This window comes from Necator americanus, chromosome I (genome assembly GCF_031761385.1).
Source record: "Necator americanus strain Aroian chromosome I, whole genome shotgun sequence".
NCBI lineage: Eukaryota > Metazoa > Nematoda > Chromadorea > Rhabditida > Ancylostomatidae > Necator > Necator americanus.
In genome coordinates, this window is record NC_087371.1 from 27,565,559 (window position 1) to 27,592,971 (window position 27,413).

Genomic DNA, 27,413 nt, shown 5'->3' on the forward strand with positions numbered 1-27,413 from the left:
CTGTAGATAAAATTACAAAAGATATACAAATATCTTATTTCTCAAAGTTCATTCCGGAAAAACTCGTAAAATACGTACACGGCAGTCCTTCGAAAACCTACAAATAGGAGCAGTAATGTAATGAGTACAAGTGACAAGAAAATACAGTAATAAAGGTAATAATCAATAAAGGAACACAGTAATTCACCACGTTGCGTAGCCGAAACGCATCAGAAGTAAGGGAAATTATGTCGCAAAAAAAAGCCAAATAGAAAATAATAATATAAAACTGCTGTAGTGAGCAAAGGGAATTTTCTGGAAACTTCCTGAACTGCAGTAAATAAAACAGTTCGTTATTCCTGGGAAAGAGATAGGAAAAAGAAAAAAGAGAAAACAAGATGATGAAGATGATTAGACGTCAATAATAAGAAAGATGTAGGAGAAAAAGAATTTAAAAAAAGAAAAAGAGAAATTCGTTGCATTCGTGGTCGTTAAAAGCAGAAAGAACGAAACTAACAAATGTGATCCATAGTTACCGTAATCATGTGGTGTGTCTCTGTGTCAGAGAAATTCGTTCATGTGCAGATAGAAGTCTAAAGAAGACTGCAAAAAAAAAGCGCTCGAAGAAAGTGACAGGTGCGAACGGGTCCGGTCCCAGGACCCGGAACTTCTTCGAGCGTCCACGCAGAGCCGTGGAGGAGCCACGGAAGAGGAATTCCCTCAGTAAACAACATATTCGGTGACCATTAATCCATAAAAAGTGCCGGCTTCAACTCTTTCGAGTTTTTATTCCCTCATCAAATCCACTACTCGCACTCGCATTCCTTTGTTCTAACTAATAATTTCAATGAGATGACAACATTAGGGGGAAAATTCTAGATGAACCTAGAATGTTTATCATATTCGTAGCAGGTAGCAAATAGAAATTTTTTTTCTTCATTCCGAAAATTCCAAGGAAAACTCAACTCATCCGCAAATCTCAACAGTTCTAAATTGAAAAAATATGAAAAAGTCGAACTAAGAGGTGCATTTTAAAGGGGTTAAAGGAATGTTAAGTAGGCACTTTATCGTTTATCCTTTATTCATTCTCGTTTCACTGAACTTTTGATTGTTTTCGGAAGGACATAAGAATAAAACATAAAGAATAAAGTAAAGTAGTAGATAAAGGATCAGACAAAGGCAAAGTACCAATAAAAAGTGGGCAATAAAATTAAAATAGATAATAAAGAATAAAAGTAGAAATAGAGCAGAAAAAAAGAAATTGATAGTGAACGGATGTAGAATAAAATAAGTGAAATAATATTAGTAAGCAAAAATAAAAGATAAAAATTCAATAAAAGAATAAAATGTTAGCTTACAATCATTGTCAAGGAGTTCAAACTAAACTCAGCCAAGATCTAGAGGTAGCAATGGTGGGTATTATGAAGAAAAGAAGGAAGAAAAAAATGAAAAAAAGAATCTTCGAGATGACGGCTAGAAATCGGTCCGGCTCGCCAAACTAAATGTGTCTTATTTTGGTCAACGTTTCAAAGAAATAAATCTCGTTCATAGCTCATATGCTAATTCGGGATCGTTCGCATATTCATACAACGACGACGACGACGACGACGACAGAACGACCAGCAAGTTTTTCACCATTAATCAAACAAGGCCGGATACTCGACTTCGATTACAGGTTAGTCAACCGGTGTGGACACAAGAAAAAACGCTTCGTGGATGTATTTGATTTCTGCTGAAATCGCACCAGTTTTCCAATGTTCGAAAATGGAAACATTCATTTTGACGAACATTTTGCAGTTTGAATGGAAAGATCTGTAAACACTATAAAATATACAATGTTGAAGTATAAATTTTTACAAGTTTTTACAAGTACAATTACATTTTTATTTTGTTGTCTATGTTTATTATTTATTATTTTATTTGTTGCATTTACTCATTTATATTCATACAATCTATTCATTTCTTTTTTTAAAATTAATTTTTGTTTAATCAAACTCAACAAAAGAGAAAATTGTCGTATAATTGTAAGATATAATATGTCGGGATATAATAATAATAATAATAATAATAATAATAATAACAATAATAATAATAATAATAATAATAATAATAATAATAATAATAATGTAGCACAATATAATGATGAAATAGGTGTATTTCGTAGGCTAAATAAAAATCTTGTTGATCTGCAACACAAATCAACAAAGTTAGAAGTCAGTTACCGTTAGATTAAGCATAGTCCACAAAAAAAAACACTATTTTCCTACATTTTAGACAAATCAGTGTCGAAAACAGCGGTTTTTCGGTGTTCTCTCCTCAAAAGTCCCATTTTTCACTCGCTAACAAAAAAGAAAGAGAAAAATCCTGAATATCCTTGACAGACATTATCGGAGAAAAGAAAAACTACGTTGAGCATTGAAGCAAACGAAATTTAGTAGTGAAAACCGTACCGGCTGAATTGTGCGGCAACAATTCTTTCTTTTTTTTTCAAAGGACGGAACTAAGAAAATGAAGAAAAGAAGAAAGGAAAAGAACTCGTGGATCTTGTGTGAATGAGGTGTGATGCTGGAAAAAAATTAGAGAACCTACATAGAAATTTTTTGGTCCATCGATCGTTCATACGAACGAATGGTACGGTGAATGAGTGACAGATGAGGGGATTTTGTGTTTGGGATCCAAAAAGAGAGTGTAGTCGTACAAATCTTGTATTTATTACATGGTTCCTGCGCACAGTGAGATTATTTCACATAGTCACTCCGTCTCTTGCACCATAATTGAATATTCAGGAAGAAACGTACGAACCGCACTATCGACTTAATAATGAATAATGTAACTGACGTAGCTAGCTACTTTAACAGAAATGAAAGAAATTTTCTAGCGCTGACTTGTGCTCTGGAAATGAGATAAAACTACAAGAAAATAAAGAAGATAGGAGAGGAGGAAATGTACATGTGCATGATTGATGCACATTTTTAAAAATAAGTGGAAATAAATCATTTTTGTTGTTATGTATATTTTTACATTCAGGTCATTTAACTTATTTGTTACTTCTTCCTTACGGTCATTCTTCGTTTACTCTTCGTCTTTTTTTCAAGGAACAAAACTAATAAAAAGGAAGAAGAAGAACAGAGAAGAACAGAACTTTACAAACTAAGGAGCTTAATTACGTAATTTTTGAGATTTTATCTTCATTTTCTCTACAGTATCTGTAGAAATCCTCGCCGTACCCGAAATTAATTGATAACTGGTGCACACTTTGTTATTTATTGTTATTTATGGGAAAAATCTAAAAATAGTGAAAGCGTTTAGCTTTTGAGGGGAAGCGAAAATATTTAAGAAATTCAAGAAGGCTATGAGAGATGATAACAATAGAAGCAAGGAATTTTTTTTTTGTGGATGGAAACAGAATATATACATATATAATAAATAGAGTATGTACGGTATAGAATAAGTAGAAAGTAGAATATATAAAAAAATAGAGTATATAATACAATAGAATGCTTCTGAGAGATGCTTTTCTTTCGTCTAAAAAACCTAAAACTCGTTAGCGTCAGTAACAGGTCGATAAATTTTGAGCATAAGCTCTCACCAGCCAGATGTTCAAGAGCGTTTATTCTCATTACGTATTCAACGCAGGAAGCTGGTGCTTTGATCCGAGACCACCGATAATTGAATTGTGTGACGATCACCGCACACCCTTTGAAATCATATTCTCTTAGTGTGAAGTGAGGAAAAAAATGTTTGGTGAGATGTAAAAATAGAGAGATTTTAAGAAATCTGAGAATCCGAATTTTTTGTGAGTGAGTGTAATTTCAGTTGCGACGCTCTGTCTATGAATTTAAAGAAGACTTTGCCTCCGTTTGTGCTCTTGATTTCATACAGAAAGATCTTAATTGCACCATACCATTGAACTGTGTTTGACAAGACCAAAACACCTTCACCATGATGATCGTCCACCAGACGAACACATCGGACGCTTCAAACACAGAAAGTAGTAATTTTGGCTTGATATCATTACATTGCAGTACATAGTACAAGTGCAGTCACAGCAGCACAAAAGTAAAAAAAAAAAAACTTTTTGAAGTAGCTCCTGAACAAATGTTCCCCTCACAGCTTCGGAGCTTCCAGAGCTACTTCATAAAGTTCCTTTACTTTTTGTGCTGCTGTGATTGTACTTGTACAGAAGGAAGTCGTAGAAGCTCTACATACGTTCTTCCTAGAACGGAACAGAAACGTTCTTTAAACTTTCCATAAACAGTACATGACAAATCTATGGGAAGCCCACAAAAGAACGGTGAGAAACAGACGATGATTTAGGAAAAGTCCGATGCATGCATTAAAAATGCAAATATCCATCATTTTATATTATATTGGATTATTTTGCACTATAAATATATGTATGTTTGTAAACATTTATTTATATATTCATACATTTATATTTATATTAGATTTTATATCATTATTTGTTATCTGTTATATTTATTATACTATGATTTTATTCATTATTATTTGATTTCTTATTTTATTCAAATTTTATTTGTTTATACGTGTAAATTTATCCTTCACCGACATTAAGGATCCTTCGAATACTTCCATAATGGAAAATATGAGACCAGATAACACTTATGGGTCACATTATGCATATAAATTAGATATTTGCCAAAACTAATCTAATTATTCTGAATTATTAAGGAAGAAAGGATGGATGTGAGCTACAGATTGGAGATTCATGAAATCTCAAGAATTCCTTAAGCTTTCTCCTCAGAATGATCGATGATTTACAGAAAAAGAAGAAAAAAGTTAGGAAGTATAAGGAGAAATTAGGTTGAAATTATAGGAGTCAGGTCGAAATTCTACCGAATTCCGGATCTCAAAGGAAAAACTTCTTTCAGACTTCATCTGGACGATCCGGTATCGGTCTTCCCAATCTGAATGGGAAAGTGAACAAATATTGGGGATACCAGGATGAAATGTTGCTGTTTTTTTACTTCCCAAAACGTCATTTCCAAAATCTTCAAAATGAAAATTTGCTTTAAAAAACGGGGAGATTTTAGCGAATCTCTCCGTAATAGAGTATCAAGTAATAGTAGTAATAAGTAATAGAGTAGTGAAGCACTAAGTAATGAGAACTACTAAGTTGTAAATTATGAAAATATGTTAGGATAAAAGATAAAGTGGTTGGTTAATTTCTTCGGGGTCTCGCAACGCGAACGACTTTTATTCATAAGTAACTCGTGGAGGTCTCAATGCTCTCAGCTCAATCTCCTCATCCTCCTGGATCAGTGTGGTGTCGATTTCTTTCCTCTTCTCGAGGAAGTTCTTAGGAACGGAGGAAACTGGTTTTCTCTGTACGAAAAAAAGTGTATTTGATCGTTTCGCTTTTGATAAAGAAGAAGTTGTCGAAACATCAGGCACAAAAATTAAGTTTCAGCAAAACCTTTTCGTCAGGAAAACAGGAAGTTGAGGAATTATAGGACCAATGTATAAAATTATTATTTCATTTTGTTTTAATTCGAGGGGAAAAAAGAAACGAAATAAGTTGTTTGGGACTGAGAAGCGATGGAAAAATGGCTCTATAAAAAAGCTACAGTAGGATTTTTTATACTCGATATGAGTAGACAAAAGATTCGTGGATCAGGCAAAGTTCGAAGAACAATTCCAACAAATGACACTAATAGATCATTTCAGAGCGAATGTGCACACAAAATGCTTGAAAGCTGACACCCGTGTCTGACCAGTTGTTGCCGCGGGGACGTACGCAAATCAAAATGAAGTCAGTCGTCGAACGCAAATTGACAGATCGTTTAAAAATCCACACTTAAAATGCAGAAACAAAAAAAAAGAGGAGAGAAAGGCAAGGATCCTTGAGGCGATACGTTGAAAGTTGCTCTTCTTCAGTTCGGTATCTGTAAACGTGCCCTCCGGCAATAAATCTGCTTTAGTTAGCTAGTAAGTTAAGCGATAAAGTAAAACGTAAAATACATAATTGAAATATGGTCACAGTTATTTCATATCTCCTGAGGTGATGATGAATACAAGTAATGTGACAAATTCTGGTTAAATAATAAAAACTTAAAATGTTGAATTAAATAATAAATAGGTTTTCAAATAAATAAACTTAAAATGTTTAAATGAAATGAATTAAATTCAAAATGCGATTAAAATTAAACTCAGGAAATGAGATGAGCGTTAGTCGATATGCTTTCCTTTGAGTTTCCCCATAGATTAAATGTTTTCTGGAACGAAAGGAGGCGCTTGAGAGGATAAATCACTCACTAATGGCTTTGATTTTTCCAGGCCCTGACGAAACCGTTCGGTTTTGGTTAACGAAGAAAGATCAATGCCTATCTTGGCTACAACTCAAGGAAATCAATAAAAAATCTGCGTAAATTTGAAATCAATGTGAATGCTGATATCCATGAAGCTGCTCGGGAACTGTGTGGCGTCGACGACTACGATCTGAGGACAACGATACGGGCGCCGAGGGCGGGACCGTTAAGGACGAGAGGGGTCGGCGCGATCAAAGGATAAGTAGGATGGTATGGTCGCGGCCGCAGAATTAAATGTCGTGTTCCGAGTTTTTTTCCCTCTCGTGTCGGCTTAAACATTCACCATAGTCGTCACATCCGGCACATTGACCACGATAAGTTCGTAAAATGTCCGGAGAGCTGAGGTGACCTCGCAACTAGGAGATGATTATAACCCATTGACGAGAGCGCTATCCGGGTCCAATCGACTTTTATGAGGTGATATTGAACAAGAAAATAATAATAACAAACAAAAATAACCCCATAAAAAGAAAAGAAGGACTTTTTGAAATATTAGGAAACCATGAAAAATAATGAAAATCAAAATAATCGGTGAGCTAGAGCTGTCGTCAAATGAGTAAGTTCCAAGTTCGACCTTCTTTGAATCTTGGCATCGTAGAGTTTGATTGTGTACTACTTTTTGAGCAGAACCAAGATTGTTATTGGTCTTGTCGTCAAAAGGTTGAGCACCGAGCGAGAAGTCTAAGAGGGTAGACTTGGTTAGTAACGATGTTTAATCCATAGAATCCTTAACCATCGGCCAAAAGTTGATGAATGCGATCCGCAAACGGGACGAAGGTCCATCTCTAATCTGTTACACACCTGTCATCGTCAGATTTGTTATTCGTACGACACACACACACGAGACGTGCGTAGCGCGCAACCTTAGCATTTGCCCAGGATCCAACAACAGCATTCCAATAGCCGGGGAAATCGAGCCGGGGACGCAATGATGGCATGGAAACAGGGTCGTTGACAATTTTTTTTCTCTTGGCCGCAGACAAAGGCCCTGGCAATCCACACGTTCGTCGCCTCTGTCTATATGAAGACCTTTGCGTTGCATTTACGAACGTTTGCACTGACGTCCGGGACGGGACGGAAGCAATAACAGGACAGAAAATATGTTTTCGATTCGATTCCAGCGGGAAATGTTGAAATTTCAAAAATGAGAGCGTGCAGAGCGAATACATGTGTGCATAGCAAATGAATGAACGAATAGAAACAAGCAGATGCTCGGATTTTTTCGAGTTCATCACGGAAATACGTCTTTTGTTGTGAAGTAGACGAATTTAACTGAAAGATGATTCAAGAGGAACGAAGAGATTTGAGGAAAACTGAGGAAAACGACCTGATGTAAGTCACCTATGAAAAAGCGGTTATAAATCACTTTTGCCCGGATTTCCTTAGAAAAACAATCAGCTTTTTTCGAAAATTTTAAATTTTTTTTCTTAATTTTTTTATTTCCTCCTTTCTTTTTCGCCCTTTCTCCTTCCTTCTTTTCCTTTTTTACTAATAGATTCCTGACTGAAAATTCCTAATCGAAATATGATTACAGTTATTTGTTCTTATTTGTTCTGTTTTCACTATTTGGCTTTTCTATATTAATATTTAATTGATTCTGTTTTTACTACTAATTTTCTTTTGGATTCTTTTGAATAAATTCTTTTGGGTTAGCCTCCCTTCTCTACTGAGGAGCCTCAAGGAATGCCAATCTAAAGTGGATCGTCTAAGTAAAGGCGGAACGATCCACCCTTTCAATTTTAGCCTCTATCCTTTCTCTTCATGACATTTTTGACCTCTTTTATTATCCAGAAATATTTCGTGTCACATTTATTCACCACATCTACTCATATGTTACCGTTCCCATTGGCAGAGGTCGAGACCGACTATGGGCTGGGTCGTCGGAACTCTCTGAAGATGGTTATTAACACCTTACACTCGGAAACAACTGCTTTTGTAGAGAAGAGAGATGAAAAGAAAAAGAACAATAGGAAAAACAACAGAAAATGAAATATCAAGGAATACACTACAAAATAAGCTATTAACCGGAACTTACCATCACCACCACTCCTCCAGCCGTTTTGTTCTGGAAGCAATAGCGAAGCGGAAAAAACGTCTGGATGCGATCCAGAGTGGAGGAGTTAGTTCCATGCGAAAAAAGGAAAGAAAGTGCGAATAGGAATCAGAAAGACTCTAAACGGTTCTCTATCGATGATTAGTGGGTGCTAGCAAATTAGGTCCTGAGGTAAGGATTTCCGTAGTGCCGTTGAGCCAGGATGGTCATTTCCTGACCTTTTAGGGCCTATGAAATCATTGAGTGACCAACGCCACAACCTTGGTGCCATTAAAAAGTAATTTTATAGGAAGTGAAATACTAGAGGAGTAATTTCAAATAGAGTAACAAGCGAAAAATAAATTAATGAAAATGAATAAATTGTAAAATTCATTTAGCAAGGGCAAGAAAAGATACTTTAATTTTAGAAAAGGACATACAGATCTTTTCTAGACGTAAAGGAAGGTCGTAAATTAGCAACCCCATCCGTTCCGGAAATATTCCTAAACGTTTATCCTTCAGCCGAACAAAAGCGACTACATAATCGTACAAATAATACTAGAAACCTTCATTGAAACGGTCGTGAACCGCTTCGACGACAAACGGTTGAAAAAACGAAACGCAACGCAACGCAACGTAACGCAGTTACTTGCACATCATACGTAAGGGCGTTAGGCAGAGGAGGAACGCAACAGAAAGTAATACGATCGTAATATAGGCGAATGAGGTAATCGAAACAATATGTGGGTGGCATACGTAAGAGTCTCCTCAGAGGCTCTCAGACATCGTCCACCCACCATGTCAACAGCTCTTCAACAGATTGCGGTCAATGCACCGGGAACAATTAGACTAGGTCAATCCTCAACTACACAATCCAGAATATTCTACATCGTCCTCTCAGTCATTGATGTCACATCAGTCTAGTACATCACCCCGGGCGGTTTTTCATCCCACTCACTTATGTGACATTTTCTGACAAGCGGTAGCGATCGCGACGATTCTATCGGTGGTCTGGGATGAGTCACAACGTGATTCTCAGGCACGATCCTTGCGCGATAAGTGCACATCATCACGCCATGTAATGTGTTACGCCTCGTCGATCATCTACGCCTTCGAAAAACTTCAAGGAACTCCGCATGTCACTGTCAGAAGAGAAGTCGTAAGGTTTTCAGTTGAATACAACATTGAAAGGCAAGTAGCCTAGGCCGTTTGTGGGAATAGCAGCACCATCACCCCACGAATCCGAGGTGGTGCAGATTTCAGGTGGGGTATTCTTATAAGGGATAGTAGATTATAGAGAGGAAGGTGATTCCGTCCATTTCTTCCTATTTGCCGTGAAAAACGGCCCGGAAGATGCTGCGCGTGCACAAAGCTGGCGCGCTCCAGTCGAACTCCTTGTAGAAAAAAAGTGCTCCAGAACGCCAGAAGCCGTATCTTCCGGGCCGTTTTTTTACGACAATTAGGAAGAAATGGACGGAATCACCCCTCTCTCCATAGTCTCCCATCCCGTATACGAATGCTCCACCTGAAATCCCTACCACTTCAGATTCGTGGAGTGATGCCTTTAAAAGCTGCGGATAAAATAGGCATCAGATCACTTGGGATTCCATAAACTGGGATTTGTTAGATTTATGTGCGAGGATCTAAAAACATCGACTTGATAAATTGAAATGCCTACGCAAGTCATTGTTTTTGGCCGCATATCTTGTTCAAATAAACCTCAAAGGATTCCGAATTGAAGTCGACTGCGTTGGCGGAAACGATGAACTCAATCCAGCGTTTTATCCCCTATCTCTTGTCTTTTTAATCCACACAATAAATTATGGCTCTAAATGGTTGAAGATGTTTTCTTTGTGAAATAGAAATTCTACCGCTTCTGAAGTTTGCTGAATAAACAAAAGGAAAAACTTCTAATCAAGGAAAGACATCCAAAACATTTTATTGATTTGCTTGAGCTGCAGCCAAGCCAAAATATTGATTTTTATTAACTTAGCTTTGTATGAGCCTAGCAAAAAGTCAGAAAATGAAAAAAAGTCAGATTAGCATTTTTCGATGTGTTGCTGACTGAGTTTACCCACTGTTCGTATGCTTTTTGTAGATATAAATAAATTTTCTAACATCTGAACTTAAAATGTTGGATTAAACTTAAAGTACGGTTAAAATTAAATCCAAGAAATGAGGTTAGCGTTGTCGATTTGTTTTCCTTTACGTTTTTCTATCATTTAAATGTTTTCTGCAATGAGAAGAGGCGTTTGAAAGGAAAAGTAACGGATGGCTTTGATTTCTTTCCAGACTGACGAAGACGAAAACGCTGAAACGTTAGCTGTTGGTTAATAATGAAAGATCAACACCTATCTTGGCTACAGCTCAAACAAATCAATAAAAAAAAACTACGTATTCAACATGCCAAAATTCAAGAACAGTCGAACACGGGCAATACTCAGAAATTTAAAAATTTAAAAAAGAAATTTAAAAAGTGATTAAAAATTAAAAATTAAAAATTAGAATTGATTCAGATGATTTGTTTCACCTCAAAATAACCTTGCAATTTGTGATCAGTCTCTTGATTTTCTGAGTACTGACAAAAAAATAATAATAGCAATAATAATAAAAATTAATAATAATAAATAATAATAATAAATAAAAAGTGTTAATAATCTTGGCTCTTACTTCGCATTGATAGTCGACAATTTGTAGCCATGATTACGCCAAGAAAATTTTTGGAGAAAAAATAATTAATTAAATTATTAAAGTTAGGATTTGCCCTGGTAAATGTTGATCCAGGAACGTAGCCTTTTCTTAGCCGCCCGCATACCAATCTACTTCTCTTTTTCAAGTTCTTAGGATTACATTACAAGGAAGGAAAACGAGAACAGATCTACTTGTATGTATAATGGAAGGTGTACGTATGCGCTTGCGCACCAATTATCGAATTATTACCACCACGAGAATTGTTATTGCTGCTACAACGCAAGCCAGCACCACTCGTATACGCTGGAAAAAAACGTTTTATGAACGTCCCACGCTAAGAAAGAGCGAGAACAACGCTCGGAACATATGAAAGGATGAGTAATAAACTATTGTAAATGTTTTCTACTAGTGTGACTACGAGCTTTTATATGGGACCTTTATTAGCTGAACGTTTCTTTTTTTTTCTCAGAGAATTCCAGAGATTGTTCCAATCGACTTCTAAGCCTTTGAAACCGGTGAAAAAGCCGAAACGTTAGACCAATAAAGGTCCCATTTAAAAGTCCCGTAGGCACACTAATAGAAAAACATAGATAGAAGTATACCGAAATTCCAAGACACGAGAATTTTCTCGAAGTATGTACTTTATCTGTGTTTTTCTATTACTTTGCCTACGTGGATTTTAGATGGGACCTTTATTAGTCTGACGTTTCAGCTTTTTCTCTATCTTCAGAGCCCTGGAAGGTGATTGCAACAATTTTTAGAATTCCCTAAAAAAAGCAATGTCAGACTAATAAAGGTCCCATCTAAAAATCTCCTATTCACACTATTAGAAAAAAACAGACAGAAATATGCCGAGATTTCAAGAAATGAGAATGTTCTCGAAATACTGTAAAATGTGTTTCAGAACGTTGATCACGGGAGAAGATAATAATACAACGCTCTATCGATCGATAATCACTGGAGATGAAGCTTCGGTAAGACATTATTTTCATTGTTTTTAACGCGATTTAAATGAATCCTTAAGTAAAAACCACCGAATTTACAGGTGTAAGGTAGCTATCGTATTTATACGAGCGAAAAATGCAGTAAGATGCATGAGCAAAAGATTCTAATAATAAATAATGATATATTTATTTTTCAAGTAGATCTTGTGACCAACGAAACTCGATGAGATGAGTCCAAAAAGCAGCGGCCTCACGATACCTAAATAACGTCGGATCTAGGCTGTACGACAGCGTTTGCGCTCTGGAAGGAAAGCAATTAACGTGTACGGATGTCTTTTTTAAAAGTAAATTCCAGTAATTTCAAATAGTATTTATTTAATTTTTCATTGATTAATTTTACTTATTTTATTTTTTTAAAAGCTAAATTTAATTTAATTAATTCGGAAGTTTAACGGCGACGCTTTCGGCGAAATGGTACAACGGTGAGGCGTTAAAAGCGTCTGGATGACACGATCTATTCCATTTGTTGTTCGGTCATTGTCGTTAGCGCGAAATCACTAAGTAGTCCGCGATTCTCAAAAGAGAGTGTATTTAATCTTTTAAAAATAATAATAAAGAATTTTAAACGTAACGCTTCCGACAAAGCCCCTGGGCATAGTAGATTCTTACAGGTAATATTTATCATTCATTCATTTTTGATTTGCAAGTTTTGAAGACTTGTTTTCTCTCTTTCTTTCTGTTTCTTTTCTCTGCTATTTATTATCCACAAATTTTCATTAACTCCTACTATTACCTAGTATTTGAATATTTTGGTTTGGTTCGAACTTCACTCCCTATCGAGAAGTTTCGGGAGAGCCTGATCTAAAAATGCATTGTCTATGAAGAGGCGAAACGATCCGACTCGATCCGAAATGAAACACGAAAGCGAAATATGAAATTGTCCGAATTGATTTTGTTTTCAAAATTCTTAAGGTCTATCTTTGTTTTTATTAGATTACTTTAAAATGGTGTTCGATTTACAGGATTTGGCTGCATTAGTGACATCAGCGATGTAGCTACTGAAGCCAAGTGCATCAGTATCAGTTATGTGCCGTATGGATTTGTGTGTGTGTGTGTGTGTGTGTGTGTGTGTGTGTGTGTGTGTGTGTGTGTGTGTGTGTGTGTGTGTGTGTGTGTGTGTGTGTGTCGCTCGAGCATGTAACAGTAATACTAAATGATTGAGCAAATCGATCCAAAATCAACTCAATCTATTCCCACGATCATCCATGACCTACCCGGTAGCTTCTCTAATCTCAAACAAATTTTTCAAGTGATCCTTGATTAGATTTTCAAAGAAATTTCGCAGGAGCAGCTTCGACGTTCTGTGACCCGTGCGCAAAATATGTTGAACCGGGTGAATGTGATCCGCCTTCGATTTCGATGAACGCCGAAGAAAAGAGGGTAAGTGCCAGCGAATACGGAAAAAAATGTGTGTTGCGACAAACTCATTGCGTTTACTCTTAGTTGAACACATCCGGGTGATCGGCTATGCTTACGGTGCACTTTCTTCCATTTCCTTTTATTTTTCCTGCACAATCCTTCTGCAGATTTTTTCGTGATAGTGAAATGAATTATACTGGTGGCCAAATACACTGACAGAGATGTGGATCTCACCATCCGTTCAACCAAATCCGAACTTTTCGAACTCTTCAAACTCTCCAATTGAGCAGTTCTTCTAAGACTACGTTTAGATGAATCACTATTTCGTAAAAATTAAATTAAACCAGATAATTAAGTTGATAACTTAACTTAAGACTTGGTTAAGTAAATAATTAATTGAAACGCTGCTCTCCCAGTTTCCTGTAAAATCACTTAAATAGCAAAATGTGCACCTAGTCAGTTTAACCTTATATAAATAAAAAAACATACGATCTGAGCTATTAGTATACATAAAATACATTGCAGTATTTCTTTCACAATAAAGATAAGATGCGGTGGAGATCTACCAACTAGGCGATGATAGTGTGAAATAAAAGAAAATATGATTATTACTTCAAAAGTGTTCTGCTCTGCTACTGTCCTTGTTTTGTTTGATCCATGTGTGGATTCATTTGCTGGACCATATTACAGATTTTTGGCGAAATACCTAATTCTGAAGGTCCAGGAATTCATTTTCGAGAATGTCCTCTAACAGGTTCTTGCAAAAGGTGCTGTTGTCCAGCACAGTGCCTAAATCCTACCCAAAAAGGTCGTATACCTACAGGGAGCATGGAATCTTTGGTAAGAACTCTCCGTTTCGTTACGCTGAACTGCTGGACATGGTCGCCCTGAGGTACTCGGGTCACTCGGTTCGGCGATACGCAGTTCAAGCGATGCGCTAAGTCTCGTAGGATATGGAACGGTGATGAATGGATGGATTTCGTGCTGCAGTTCTCACTGGATATCGAGAAGGTTTGGACGAAGCTGCGTTCAAGAATGAACGGTCTCGCCGAAAATGCCGGCAACCGCCTCAGGTAATGATATCAGCACACCGATTAAGCCTACTTTCTCTAACAATAATAGAAGATTCTATATTTAATTAAAGGCATCACTCCACGAATCTGAGGTGGTACGGATTTCAGGTGGAGTATTCGTATACGGGATCGTAGATTGTAGAGAGAAGGGTGATTCCGTCCACTTTTTCCTAATTGCCGTAAAAATCGCCCGGAAGATACGGCTTCGAACGCCCTGATGCGCTATTTTCTACAACGGGTTCGATTGGAGCGCGCCAGCCTTGTGCACTCGCTGCATCTTCCGGGCCGTTTTTACGGCAATTAGGAAGAAATGAACGGAACCCCCCTCTCCATAATCTACTATCCTGCATACGAATACTCCACCTGAAATCCGTACTCGGATTCGTGGGGTGATGCCTTTAAATTATGCGGTACCAGAAATAGGCAATACCCTGCGCAAACAACCACAACAGAGTCCAGACGGTGTGGAACAATCTCATCCTCACTATTTCACTCTCCTCGATGATGTCAACCCTGAGTCAAAGCTAATGGTTCTTACTAACAGAACTAGTAGTGCGTGAATACAGTTCCACACAGCTTTTTGTCTACTCATCCATACTCTCATATTTTGTTGTTCTCTACGCTTGAAAACACTCGTATTTCATGTGTGGATAAATATTTGTCCGTTGAGGAGTGGCCGCCGGAATGCAAATGAGGACAGATTGATTGCGCAAGATCAAGCGCAATGATACCCGTGCCAAGTCAGTGATGGACACAACGTGTCGTGGTACCAACAGATCAGATCCTCCAGAGATTTATGACTGAACACGGAATGAAAGCGGGGTTAAGCAAAACAAGGACTTACACATTGTTACAACTCTACATAGAACATGAAAATCCACAAATAACAAGAACAAAATCAACAATAAATCAAACAAAAATAACATCGATAACAAGAAGAAAAAAGACGAAGATTCTATAACTATAGTGTTGGATAGGACAACTATGCATACTGGGTAATTTGAATAGAACTAAAATTTATCTTGCAAAAGTTTTCGAAGAGTGAATTTCAGAAATGAAACTCATTTTGGATGAAAAGACATGTATGGAGTGGCTACAAATATATCCCTCGATGGCCTAGAAAATTTGGTTTGATTTGTGGATTTTTTTAAATTTGATTTCAACAGAAAACAGTCTACAACTTTATACCAGAGAACATTTTTGAATGTATGATTGTTTGCGAAAATTACAGTAGAACCCTGTACAGAATATGTTCATGGAATTCTTAAAATCTGGTTTTAGTTTGAATTTCCTGGACATGAACTTTGCAAGACTTCAGGCCACATAACATTGATTTTCTCAAATTTGAAAGGAAATTTATGGGAAAATATGTAAGAATATTCGGGGAACTTGGAGGTATACAATGCGCGCTTTTCAAAATAACCTAAAGAGATCGTGCATAATACAGAATGCGCCAGTAAAAAGAAGTGCATGGTACCACACGAAATCATCTTTTTTCTGGGAGTGGTGGTGCCAAACATTGAGCAATAAATAATGGTGCAAGATGAGAAACAGGTGGAAGAGCGTGACACGGACCATCAAACAAATGTACGGCTGCGGTCTTCGCCGCTGGCCTCAAAGGAGCGCCCGACGATGGCGTTTGAGCCGACGTTTCCACTGGAGCAAGTGAGGCAAAAGGAGTTTTCCCTGCTACGTTCGACGACTCCTCCGCTTTCTTTGTCTGATGCGACTTTGGACAGGCGAACAGTAAACCCTGAAGAAATTATTCTGCCATAGAAATCATGTTTTTCAGATACCTATCAATAAATGTTTCTAACTATACTCTCAATTCTCGAAAGATTTTCGGTTTCCGGTTCATATTCAGGAATTTCCACTCATTCCAATTTCCAACTTTCCGATTTTTCAATCATTTATTCGAAATAACGGCGAAGGTTGACATCAAGGATATATTTCACAATTTCTATGAGAATTTGAATTTGGTGCGTGGAACCCAGCATCTCCGAAAAAGTAAAATCAGACTGCCAAAAAATTCAAGCCGCACTCATAAGTTTGAAAAAGCTTCTATAACTGTTGTAGATGACCAGTCAGCCTTCCAAGAAGAACTATGAGGTAATCTCCTCATAGTTCTTCTTGGAAGAGTAAGTCCTCTCTTCCTGAAACCTCGACATTGTGAACTGGAATTGTGTTTTCTTGTTTTGCCAGCGAGGTTCTGACGAAGCTTTATTTATGGATTGACGTTTCTACATTCATTTTTATCAGTGGCCTGGAGAAAAAGAGAGAGAGCTGAGTTCATTTTTAGTTCCTAACCTGTAAGATTGTCCCAAATGCAGCTATTTAACGGTATTCACACAGCAATACTCAAGGATACTACACAGTGTATAGATGAGAAAATCTGTAAAAAAAAACGCTCTGTACCACCAGCTCCGCTAGTCAGTGAGACTGGTCAGTTTTTTCCTGTATGGCATTCTTGCGTGGTATTGTATTGCCGAGCCTCGATGTCCCATATTTACAACGATATCGAGGCTTGGTAAAGAGAGGAAGAGGAGTGATATACATAGCATCAAAACCCTCGAACCAGGCCTTCGATAAAGACGAAATTGTCGAGACGTCAGGTCATAAAAGAAGTTTGACCAGAACCTTGTTGGAAAAATAAGAAAACATAAAAACCATGAAGTATTCAACTACTACAGCGGCATGAATATGAGGTAAGAAAAGCAAAACTCACTTTCTCGGATCTTGCAACAACTATCACTTGTTCACTGTCATCTTTTGTTGCAAGGAGATCAGTTATAGGAGCTGCGAAGTGGAACGAAGATGTGAGCGCAGCAGTCTCAACATCGAATTCCATCACTGAAAACTATAACGAGATTAAAATTGTTATCCACTGCTGGTAATTATTCGTATTTCATTTCGCCACATGGAAGCATTCGTCATTTTTCCACGGAGATTTCATTAGTATCCATGAGGAAGTGAATACTACAAAATGTGTTCTAGGTCAAATGTCATGTAAACGATTTCCAATTATCTAGGACTTTCTAAATCAGCTCGAAAAACGGAATAATTTCTTTTCACGCACATCAAAGGAAGATATTTATATCATAGCCGGTACAATCCGCGCACTCGTAATGTTCGACTTTTCATGAACCCCGGCATAATAAGATGTTTTATTGATTTTCGATGAGCTGAACACGAGGTTGTTAAACTCGCTTAGATTGTGATTGAATCGCCCATTTCAGGAACTGCAGAAAGCGATTTCCCGCAACGTTAGGCAATAAAATCAATTAACAACCTCGTGTACAGCTCATCAAAAATCAATACAGTCTGTGTACAGACTCACCGTCGTTCTCATGCCAAGCAAAACCTCCAAAGGAGCTGACGTGAATCATTAATGGTTGTTCCACAATCCATAAAAACTCGAACTGCATTGCCGTGTGCTTCCAACATCGCACTGCTTTGTCAGTAGCGCAAACTAGATGGCTCTTCTCGTCGAATTGAACCGAGCTAACCCGTCCGTCCGTGCGCAGGACATCGATCTCACTCATCTGAATGGATGTATTTTCATCAACAAGAAAATTTTTGCACTATCAAAAGGCGGTGATCGATTTCTTAAAGAACAACTAACGTCGGACGTATTCCAGATTACAACCACATCAGTATCGTTTGCACCTTCCGGATGCGCCGACGCCCACATCTTGTTATGGATTACGGAACCAATGCGGAATTCATACTGCTATAATTACGATAGAAATATTTCTTTGTCAAAAATTCGCCTAAATTCGTAAGTACTGTAAAAAATCCTATATATTACTGCATGTCCGAGAGAAGGAAAGAGAGATAAAGTTTCCAAAATTCAGCTAAAAATTAAAAAGGTTAAATCTTAGGGTTCTTTACTTTACTTCATACTTACTTATTGCGTGTTGTTCTATGCCATCACTAATTTCAAAGACGACATTCTTTTTTTTGCCAATGAAATTTTTTCTGGATACTAAACCCTCTCACAGACCACCAGCAGTATTTCCAAAGTCCAAATAAGAAAGATTTCGGAAAAATATTCCCAAACGAAATCCAGAAGATAATACAATCAATAGGGGTCTGAAAATTTTGCGAAATTCATTGGCCAAATGGTCAACAGAAATTTCTATAAGGTTTTCCACAGTATCACTTCAACAAAATACAACGACTTCAATATATCCCATACTACATATAGAATTTGGACAGATATCAAACGTATCCATTAACACAAGGAAAAAATTCTAGCATAACAGCCAAACAGGCCAATAGTCACCGATACAATTACTTAAAAAGCCAAAAGGAAATTTCTCTGAAATTTGTCTCGAAATAAATTTACACCAAAATTCAAAACAGTCCAATTTCTTGATGAAACTAGTTAAAAACAAGATTCTCTTATGGACTAGTCGCACAATAAGCTAACCAAATAAACGTAGCGGCAAAAAAAGCAACTGCCATGTACCCGGTCAATTTGTCGAACTGGATCCAGTTTAAAGCGTGTTCCTTCTTCACGAGGGATCCAAACGTTGACCTTCCCGCTCTTCATTACGGATAAAAACATCTAAATTGGTCTATTCAAAACGGAAAACAACTTTACCATCACAATTGAGGAAATCTCTCACTTCTTCCGCGTTCGAGGACGGTTGCTTGCAACCAGTTATGCTTACAGTGTCTTTTGAGACAATAAAAGATTCCACTATTTGAACTGCTGAATCGCTTTTTTGCGAACGCTCCCAAAAACGAAGCCGCTTCTGAAAAAAAAAGAATGATAACAACATATTCAAAAGGAAAAAAAAAAACCGAACAAAGGTCTTAGAAGGAAGAAAATGAAGGATCCCACATGTTCTTCTTCGAAGTTGATGACTGTTTCAAGAGTGACTATAGTTGATTTTGTGAAAAAGACCTGCTCCACATCCGGAAAAGTTTGAGTGATGCCAGCAAAAGACATGTCACCGTCGGCTACGTTCTCCAAAGAAAAGCACGTCTAAAATAAAACTTCATATAATACATGGGAGCACGGATTTCAAAAGCACTTCGAAATAAAATAAAGTTTATCAGACAGAAAAATAACCACATAGCTCTAACAAAGAGAAAACGAAACGAAGAAATCTTCTGTGGAATTACTGAAAAAAATAACTGAAAAAAGGAAAAAGGACTTAGCAGGAACAAAAAGAAATTGAAAGATAGTAGAAGGAAATCATACCTGACGAAAAGTTTTGGAATCAGTGCTACTTATCCACTGTAAAGAACCCGGTTTGCCATTCATTACCAACATTCCTGGTGAACAGGGATCCCTATAAATGTATTTTCTCGTTGAAGGAAAAGAGAGTAATGGAGAAGTAAGAGTTGTGAAAAAAAAATCGGAAGTAGCTCCATGACATACGTTGTAAAAACAGACTTCAGTGACCGATTGCAATTAACCACAGTTTCGAGTGTTGAAAGCACATTCATGCTTGCAGTGGCCACCACATGCAGCGAATTATCTTCTGTAACAAGTTCTGTAGTGATAGAACCGCATTATATGGCGAGCAGACGAAACATACCTAGAATCACTGCCACATGGCTTGCATCCGCGGAAATGGCCAAGTCGCGAACAGGAGCGGGGAGGCGAGGAAGCATGTTTGGTCGACCTGCTCCACTGAGCGTGAATTTGCACAGTACAGCTTCTGCTCCAGCAGACAGCAACCCACCAAACTGTGTTAATGCTATGCTAGGAGCTACCTAAACTTTTTTTTTTGCAAAGAACATGGCAAAGTTCACAGTTTTTCTTCTCATAAACTGATTTGATTCAAAAATAGTACAATTCCTAGTGAGTTGAGTCTCATTGTGATAAAACAATTATATACGATTAAACTCCCCTCCCCCCCACAAAAAAAAAGAACAAAAATAGACAAAATTGTCCTTGTGAAAAGCTAAATTGTTCTCCTTTCGAAATAAAAGATAGCAATATGAACAAATACGCTCTTTAACGAATTCATGAGGAAATTGAGAAGAATAACCTTGTGCCAGTGGATGGTGAAAGCAGAATCTTGTATGCCTTTCTTCGAAACATGGGACCTACAAGAACAGCCGCTATTTTATAAGAAATGCAGAGATCAAACGAATAAAATAACGGGACATTTTTCACTGCTCACCATATATAAACTCTTCCAATGGCGAGTGTCGCAGCGATAGTATCTCCTAGCGCTGTGATCCTGACAAAAACATTGTCGGCGTTTCGATCTCCTAATCCTGAAATATACATTGGCAACTGGCAAAAGAACAAATTCAAGTCGAGGGTAAATGATAGAATTAGGAAAAATGTTGCAAAAATATTAAAGGTTGATGATGCACTCAGTCATTATAGAAAGTCTGCCGATTTCGGAAAACTTTGCCAAACTGGCTATAGTGGAATCAAAACGATATGAAGCACCGTGCAGTTGCGTGAGTGATTTTGAAGCGGTGCGGTGGAGGCTTAGGAACGAGTGAGGGCACCTGCTACCACTCTTTGCTGCAGTTCGCAATACCTCGACCACACTTCGACTCCAACCACTATTTCCACCAAGCCGCTTCGTGCGCAATCTCTTACACAACCGCACCGCGCTCCTCGTCGTCTTGACCCATTAAACCTACATTTTAAAAGAACCGTCCAACTTTCACTTACCTTCAATATGTGTCTTACACGTATAATTGCTGGGAGGAAAGTCTGAGTCCTCTTCGAACGGAATCACAAAGACTTCCTTGCCGTTGCAGTAAGTAACATAATGACTCTAAGAAGATAGAAGATTGAAAAATAGACTTAGTAAAACTACAAAGAAAGCGAAGGAAAGTAACTCACCGTCACAGCAATCTGCTCATTTCGAAGATCAGCAGGAAGATTAGCAATGGTAGCAAGAGATTTTTCACTCATAAGATTGTTAACAGTGAGATGAGATCCATGATCCACAACTACTACACAACGTTTCTCATCATGTAGAAAGAACGCTTTCCTTAAAGAAAATTGCTTACGAAAGAAATTCTAGTTGGTTACACAACTCACCGTACAGGAAAGGCTGTAACTTTATGGGACGAGAGTTGTGCAGGTTTCTCACCCGATACTGCCCATTCCACCACCTCACCATTTTTTGTGAAAGCTAACAGCTAAATTCAAAACCTTTGACAAGATAGCAACCTGGGATGAGATAATAAATGTGGATAGAATCACCGTTAGACCTATAACTTTACAGTGAATCAAGTATTTTTTTCATTCTTGAATTACATTGCAACTCAAGCGTGCCTCCATTCAAATATAGATAACAAAACTCTGCATACACTTTTCTCCCATGAACATTTCTAAATTTCTATAATGACCCCGGTGTAGATGCAATGCAAACGGGTTTGGCTAAATCAGAGAGCATCATGAATTCTAAGCAAGTATATGAGCACTCTTCGGAACTTCCCTATTTATTGCGCCATCACAAAAATATCTATTCAATTCACGTCAAGTTATAAAGCTGTCATTACATGCAGAAGAGTGCACACCACATTTTCCGGATTCTCCTCAAGGAATGAGGGAAAACTTATGAGCACTCAACAAGAAAGCCTCAAGAGAAAAACGTTTAGAAGCATGTGATCACAATTTTTCGAAACATGTTTTTTTAAAGAAAATATTGCTCACACCTTATAAAATGTTCAAACATGATATTCACATCGTTTGGAATACAAAATCTTCAAAAAAAATGAAAGGAAATCTTGCCTTATCTTTCTCCACGAAAAAAGCTGATACCAGGTCATCGGTGTGCTCTAGAACAGCAACACGTTTACCACTGGAGACCGAATAAAGCACGCAATCACTGCCAACACACGTAGCAGCAACACTAGAAGAAAACAAATAATCCCCAATTAGTTTTTTTTTCATCAACAACACAAATGAACAGAAGCAAACATTGACAACAAGTAGTGTCTGTGAGAGGTATCTTCCGAAACAACCACCAAACGACGAGAAGTTATGAATGGACCAAACAGTTGGACTTCAATTCTTTTCTGATAAAATAAAATGCAAAACCAAGGTTTTTTTTTCTCGTACAAACACTTCTTACTTTAGCCGTATTTGTTAGGAGCATGTTTTTTTTTACTACATGGTTCCCACATAAAACGACTCTGAAGCAAGTATAAAGCCTTGAAATGGTAATGCCCTAAGGACCGGTGGAAAATAATTCCCCTTTGTATCTCTATCATAACGGCAGAATTCCAATTTGAAGAAAATATCAGCGAGTTAAATTAATAAAAAATGACGTGTTTAGTGCAGCTCTCTGGATCTGCAAAGTCTAATCCAGATTGTGGAGATAACCACATTTGGTCAATAATCATTTTCCTTTAACTCAACACCACAACAGAAATCCACTAGCCATACTCTTCATGCTTTTTTTTGGAGGGGTGGGGGGGGAGGGGAGGGGTGGAAGAGGGGAACATAGGAGCGACGGTCCTTGAGCTGTGGTGTCCTGCTTTACAAACTTTTTACAAAAATAGGAACCAGAAAAGAGACGAGGAAGTACAGCGGGTGTACATTATATGCAATTGAATAAAATAGAAAGGTTACTCGACAGGTATAGAAGGTAACAAAGAAAATTGCTGAGACCTTTGCTTTTTGAACCAATAGGTTCAACCCCTATTAAAGATTCCGAAAAAAATGAAATACATACGCATTGGTCTGATCGAACGCAACAGATCCAATAGGCAGACTGCGTACACTTCGCGTTATCCACTTCTCGCAATTCGCCATCACTTCAGAAGAAAAATTATCACAATTCCATAATATTCAGGATGTAGTCGATAGTGATTTGAGCGTGTTGGACACATTCGCAAATCAAATACTTTAGAAGGAAGCTTTATTTATTGAGGTTATCCTCACAAATTGTGCTGACAAGAAAGGAATGGACCCAGGAGGTACGGACTACTCGTGCAACGGCAAGTGTACAAACCACTATAGAGCACCACTGAGACACGTTGGGCAGTGAGTGCTCATTGTAGTTCCAGAACCAAAAGAACCGGTTGTAGTAACTACAAAGTATACATACAAGCGAAAATAAGGTCATGAAAAAATACATCGAGAAAAATGCGGTTCGACCAAGTGGAACGAAAGACACGTGAATCAAACAAGGGCGTGTAGATCATATTTGGTGTAAATCATATCAACTCTTCCATGGACTATTTGGATTTTAGCGACGACATCCGATAGAACTTCGCGCACATAGTGCTCCTCAGGTATGTCCCCATGGATGGAAGTGATCAACTCCCCTCGTGAAGGAAGAGTGTAGGACGCTAGGCCGACTGCTTTTCGTATAACCCACGGATGAAATCTAAAAAAAAAAAACAACTTTCAGCAAATGCGAAAAGTGGTGTTTGGTTGGCATTGTGGGTTTGAAAGGCGTTTAGATTCGCGAAGCAAGTAATCCTTCTAACATTACCGAATCATAAACATCGAGAAAGAAATCTCGCAGATTCTTAAGGACCAACGTCGCTTTTTTAAGATTCTACTGTCACACATGAGAAGAAAATGAAATGAAATGGTATAAATAAGATCGAAGAAACGTATTGTCAGTCCAAATACGCATACCTTAAATGGAGACATAAATTAAGGGAATGATAAATGGAGACCCACGCAACGGAAAGCATAACACATTAAGAAAACTAGAACAACGGTTTTAAAAAAATCAATTATTAAGCAAGTCATTTTAGTGCAGACAACAGTATGATCTTTGATCGAAGATTTTCTGCCGTATCGATTTTCAATATCACTTCCTTTTTTGAGCGAAATTTTCCAGAATAAATGGAAGAAAGTTCAAAAGCAAGAGGGGGATTAAACGGAGTAACGAACTACTGCAATCATGAGCAAAGAATTTATGAAAAAAAAGCGACTTATTTGCATAGCACCAGAGATGTCCATACCTTCAATTCTTGGAGCGCTCCCTTTGAAATGTGAGCATCGATTCCAATTATCAGCTGATGCGCTTGTTATCTCCAAATCAATAAAAACGTCAATTACTATTATGATTCTGCAAGACGAACTGCGCTTATGCTTTCAAGTTTTTCTATTGTCTTTTTGCTGAAGATGACGAACGACTTCAGGCAAAAAAAATACCCAGCTAATACCAGTGAAGTTTGATTAATGTACACATACCAATGGTTTTGGTACCGAGTAGAGAAGTTTATTTATTTATGTATTTAGAATAATTTATTTAGAGTAGAGAAGTGAATTACAAACATGAATATTTCCTGTGCCTATTCAGATAGGTGGGAAAGGGAAGTCCCCACTGGATCAGCTTGTAACCAAGTTACTCGATCTAACAAGTAAATCAACCGACCGTCAATCCTTCGAAAAGTAGGATAATTGGAAATGTTAGTTTTACATTGTGCTTGGAATGTCGATTTATTTTTGTTGTCACGTTCAAAAAGGAACGAAAAAGCCGAACATGACTTGATTTTAAATTTCATATCGACCCTGAGCTACAGCGCTCCCAACGACTTCACGTTATTAATCAACACGCCTACATAAAGCACAAAAATTTTTCGCCGCCTTGGCTGATTTTTCCATTGGTTCAAAAAAGTGAATTTAATCCTTCGCTACTCATTTGTCGCAACATCTTAAAAATGTTTCGGCCTTCACTCACTTCAATCTATTCATAAATCACTTCTAATTCCTGAATTTACTTTAAAACAATGCAAAATGTGAAAATTTGTGCTGGAAAAGTCTGTTCAAAAAGCAATTGGTTGCTAATTCTAATAGGCTTGGGTAACCCAAATTGTGTTAAAAAAAAATTACTTTGGGAGGAATTTATTATTATTGCGCATTGTGGGACGGAATAATTGAACGATTACTTTGAACTACTTTGGACACCATTCTTTTGTGTTGTTATTACACCTTTAAAATTCATCCAACCGCAACAACTTATTATTCTCGCACTCAGGGGTATTCGGTTTAGTGACCAGGAATGAATAGATGCTCTGAGATATGTGTTCTGCTGATTTCGCAGTTTTTGTTAGACATGCAGTAGTACCAGAGCACTGTTTCAAAGAGATGTTCGATATATTAATCAGAAATCGAACACCAGTAAATCCTATCTTTCCGATGTCTTTCGAAACAAAAACAAATGTTCAGAAAAGGCACCATTTGAACTCTTTCGGAAATTCTCGAGAAAACTGTGAAAATAGCGTGAATGTTGTATGGACTTGAATTCGCCCTAAATTTTGCAGCTCATCCCAACCACACGTAGAGTGTCGTCCTGCGAGGCCCTCAATCGGGATGAACCGCAAAAGTTACCGACGCAAAATTGCAAAGCAGGAAGTATTGAACCAAAGCTGCGCCGTGCATCTGTTTACATTGCCTTCGCCAAGCGGGGGACGAATGTGACGATTTAATTCTGTGTATTGCTTGGACTGCAGAAATTGCGGACAACAGTTTTGCATAATAATAAAACGAGAGGCTTACGAATGGTTCCACGTGTCTCAACCAACAAAATACGAAAGATGAATTTGCGGGATAGACCTAATATGCGATCCGAAAATAGAACCGACTTTTTTAGGAACCTGATATTCAAGAATTAGAGTCAGTCACTGGAACTGAATCACCCATTCCAGAATTAGTTCGTCTTAAAAATTACAACAAATAACAAGACGACCATTCCAGAAGACGACATAAATGGAGCTCCTGATGCAAGATTTTACAAAGACTTCCTAACTATGAATTCTGCGTAGGAACACTAACCTAGCCAATGTGTCCTGATAGGTTCTTCGACATATGGCAGATACACTGTCCTCGTTCGTACTTTGAGCTAATCCTCTGATGAAGGCACAAATGAATTCCAAAGCACTGGAAAAAGTACAATATATGCAAAGAAGCAGTCATAATCCCGCATCCATAAATTCCATCCAAAAAACATCGGTCTATTGAAATAATAAGTGCTAGAGTACTGTTACTATATGGACTTTTTATCTCAGAAATTTAGAGTGGAACTGAGGGTAGCAAGGGTGGACGGTGAGAGTTAGAACCTACACAGCTTCTAAATGGTTAAAAACCAGAAATGACGAAGCATTGAGAGGTAAAACTAAACTGTCTAGCCCCGCTTTTAATGTACTTTAGATACACAAAGAATGGTCTTTTGTTTTCAAAAATTCCTTCCATGATCTCGCATGAATGCAGCAGTCTTTACTGCCAGCAGAAAACAAAGGCCCAAGGTCAGGTCTATGTTTCTGTGCTCTGCTAAACTTGTTCAAGATGCTAAGGATGCATTAGCTAGATTTCCAAAGACAGTAGTCAAAAGGGTAATAAATTGCGTCAACTGGAGAAAAAAATAAGAACAACGCACCGATGTAGAGCAAGAAGAGCTTTTGAGCCAGGGTAATCCTTCTTTCCATGTTCATATACTACCATTTCCTTCACGGATCGGTAAGGATTTGGGGCTTCCTGCCGTAGTTCTTGTAATTTAGTGGTCTTTTCACGGACATCAGCTTGTACAAAATGGAATATCTTGCCTAGTAAGCCAATAAACCTAAACCATTAACTAGTAAAAAAAAAAGTCAGTAAGGCTTTGGTAGAAATGAATTCAAAACAAACTCACTTATTCAATTCTTCATAGGCCTCTATAAAATAAGCGAGATCCACGTCGTCATCGTGATGTCCTGAAGATGCTCCAAAACATTTTTGAACAATTTCAATTCTGAATTTCTCCGTCTTATCAGCTGTTCCACTTGAGTCACCATCAACCATACCCCTGGAAAGTGCTCATTAATCTTCAGATGTACTCGAAAGCATGGACAGACGAGGAAAATAGTGATAGAAAATGAAAGAATTCGGATTTTGAAAAGAAAGGGAGTTAGGGATCGCTATCGGGTCGTCGTGGTAACTCGTACAGATAGGAGCAATGAACGGATAAGGATTATTGGTGAAGGAAATTTTCGCTGTTAAATGTGCTTTCGCAGC

The 27,413-nt window shown here is 37.7% G+C and overlaps 2 protein-coding genes across 3 annotated transcripts; both read right to left on the reverse strand.

Moving 5' to 3' along the window:
• Nucleotides 1-15,953: 15,953 nt before the first annotated feature.
• Nucleotides 15,954-23,216, reverse strand: RB195_007035 (uncharacterized protein; the record flags this gene model as incomplete). 2 transcript variants are annotated; one of them, XM_064180447.1, is made up of 17 exons in its annotated part: nucleotides 15,954-16,220; nucleotides 17,193-17,317; nucleotides 17,805-18,009; nucleotides 18,090-18,197; nucleotides 18,939-19,037; nucleotides 19,099-19,227; nucleotides 19,317-19,460; nucleotides 19,680-19,770; nucleotides 19,860-19,962; nucleotides 20,020-20,197; nucleotides 20,476-20,533; nucleotides 20,611-20,707; nucleotides 21,120-21,225; nucleotides 21,294-21,444; nucleotides 21,495-21,595; nucleotides 22,221-22,311; nucleotides 23,137-23,216. In XM_064180447.1, the coding sequence occupies 17 exons, from the start codon at nucleotides 23,214-23,216 to the stop codon at nucleotides 15,954-15,956; spliced, it is 2,133 nt and encodes a 710-aa protein (XP_064037318.1). The 2 variants fall into 2 exon arrangements, with proteins under 2 accessions (XP_064037318.1, XP_064037319.1); XM_064180448.1 differs by having other exon boundaries at nucleotides 22,191-22,311.
• Nucleotides 23,217-23,585: 369 nt separating this feature from the next.
• RB195_007036 (uncharacterized protein) lies at nucleotides 23,586-27,200 on the reverse strand (the record flags this gene model as incomplete). The annotated part of the gene is made up of 4 exons (XM_013439838.2): nucleotides 23,586-23,793; nucleotides 26,199-26,303; nucleotides 26,800-26,982; nucleotides 27,052-27,200. The coding sequence occupies 4 exons, from the start codon at nucleotides 27,198-27,200 to the stop codon at nucleotides 23,586-23,588; spliced, it is 645 nt and encodes a 214-aa protein (XP_013295292.2).
• Nucleotides 27,201-27,413: the final 213 nt, after the last annotated feature.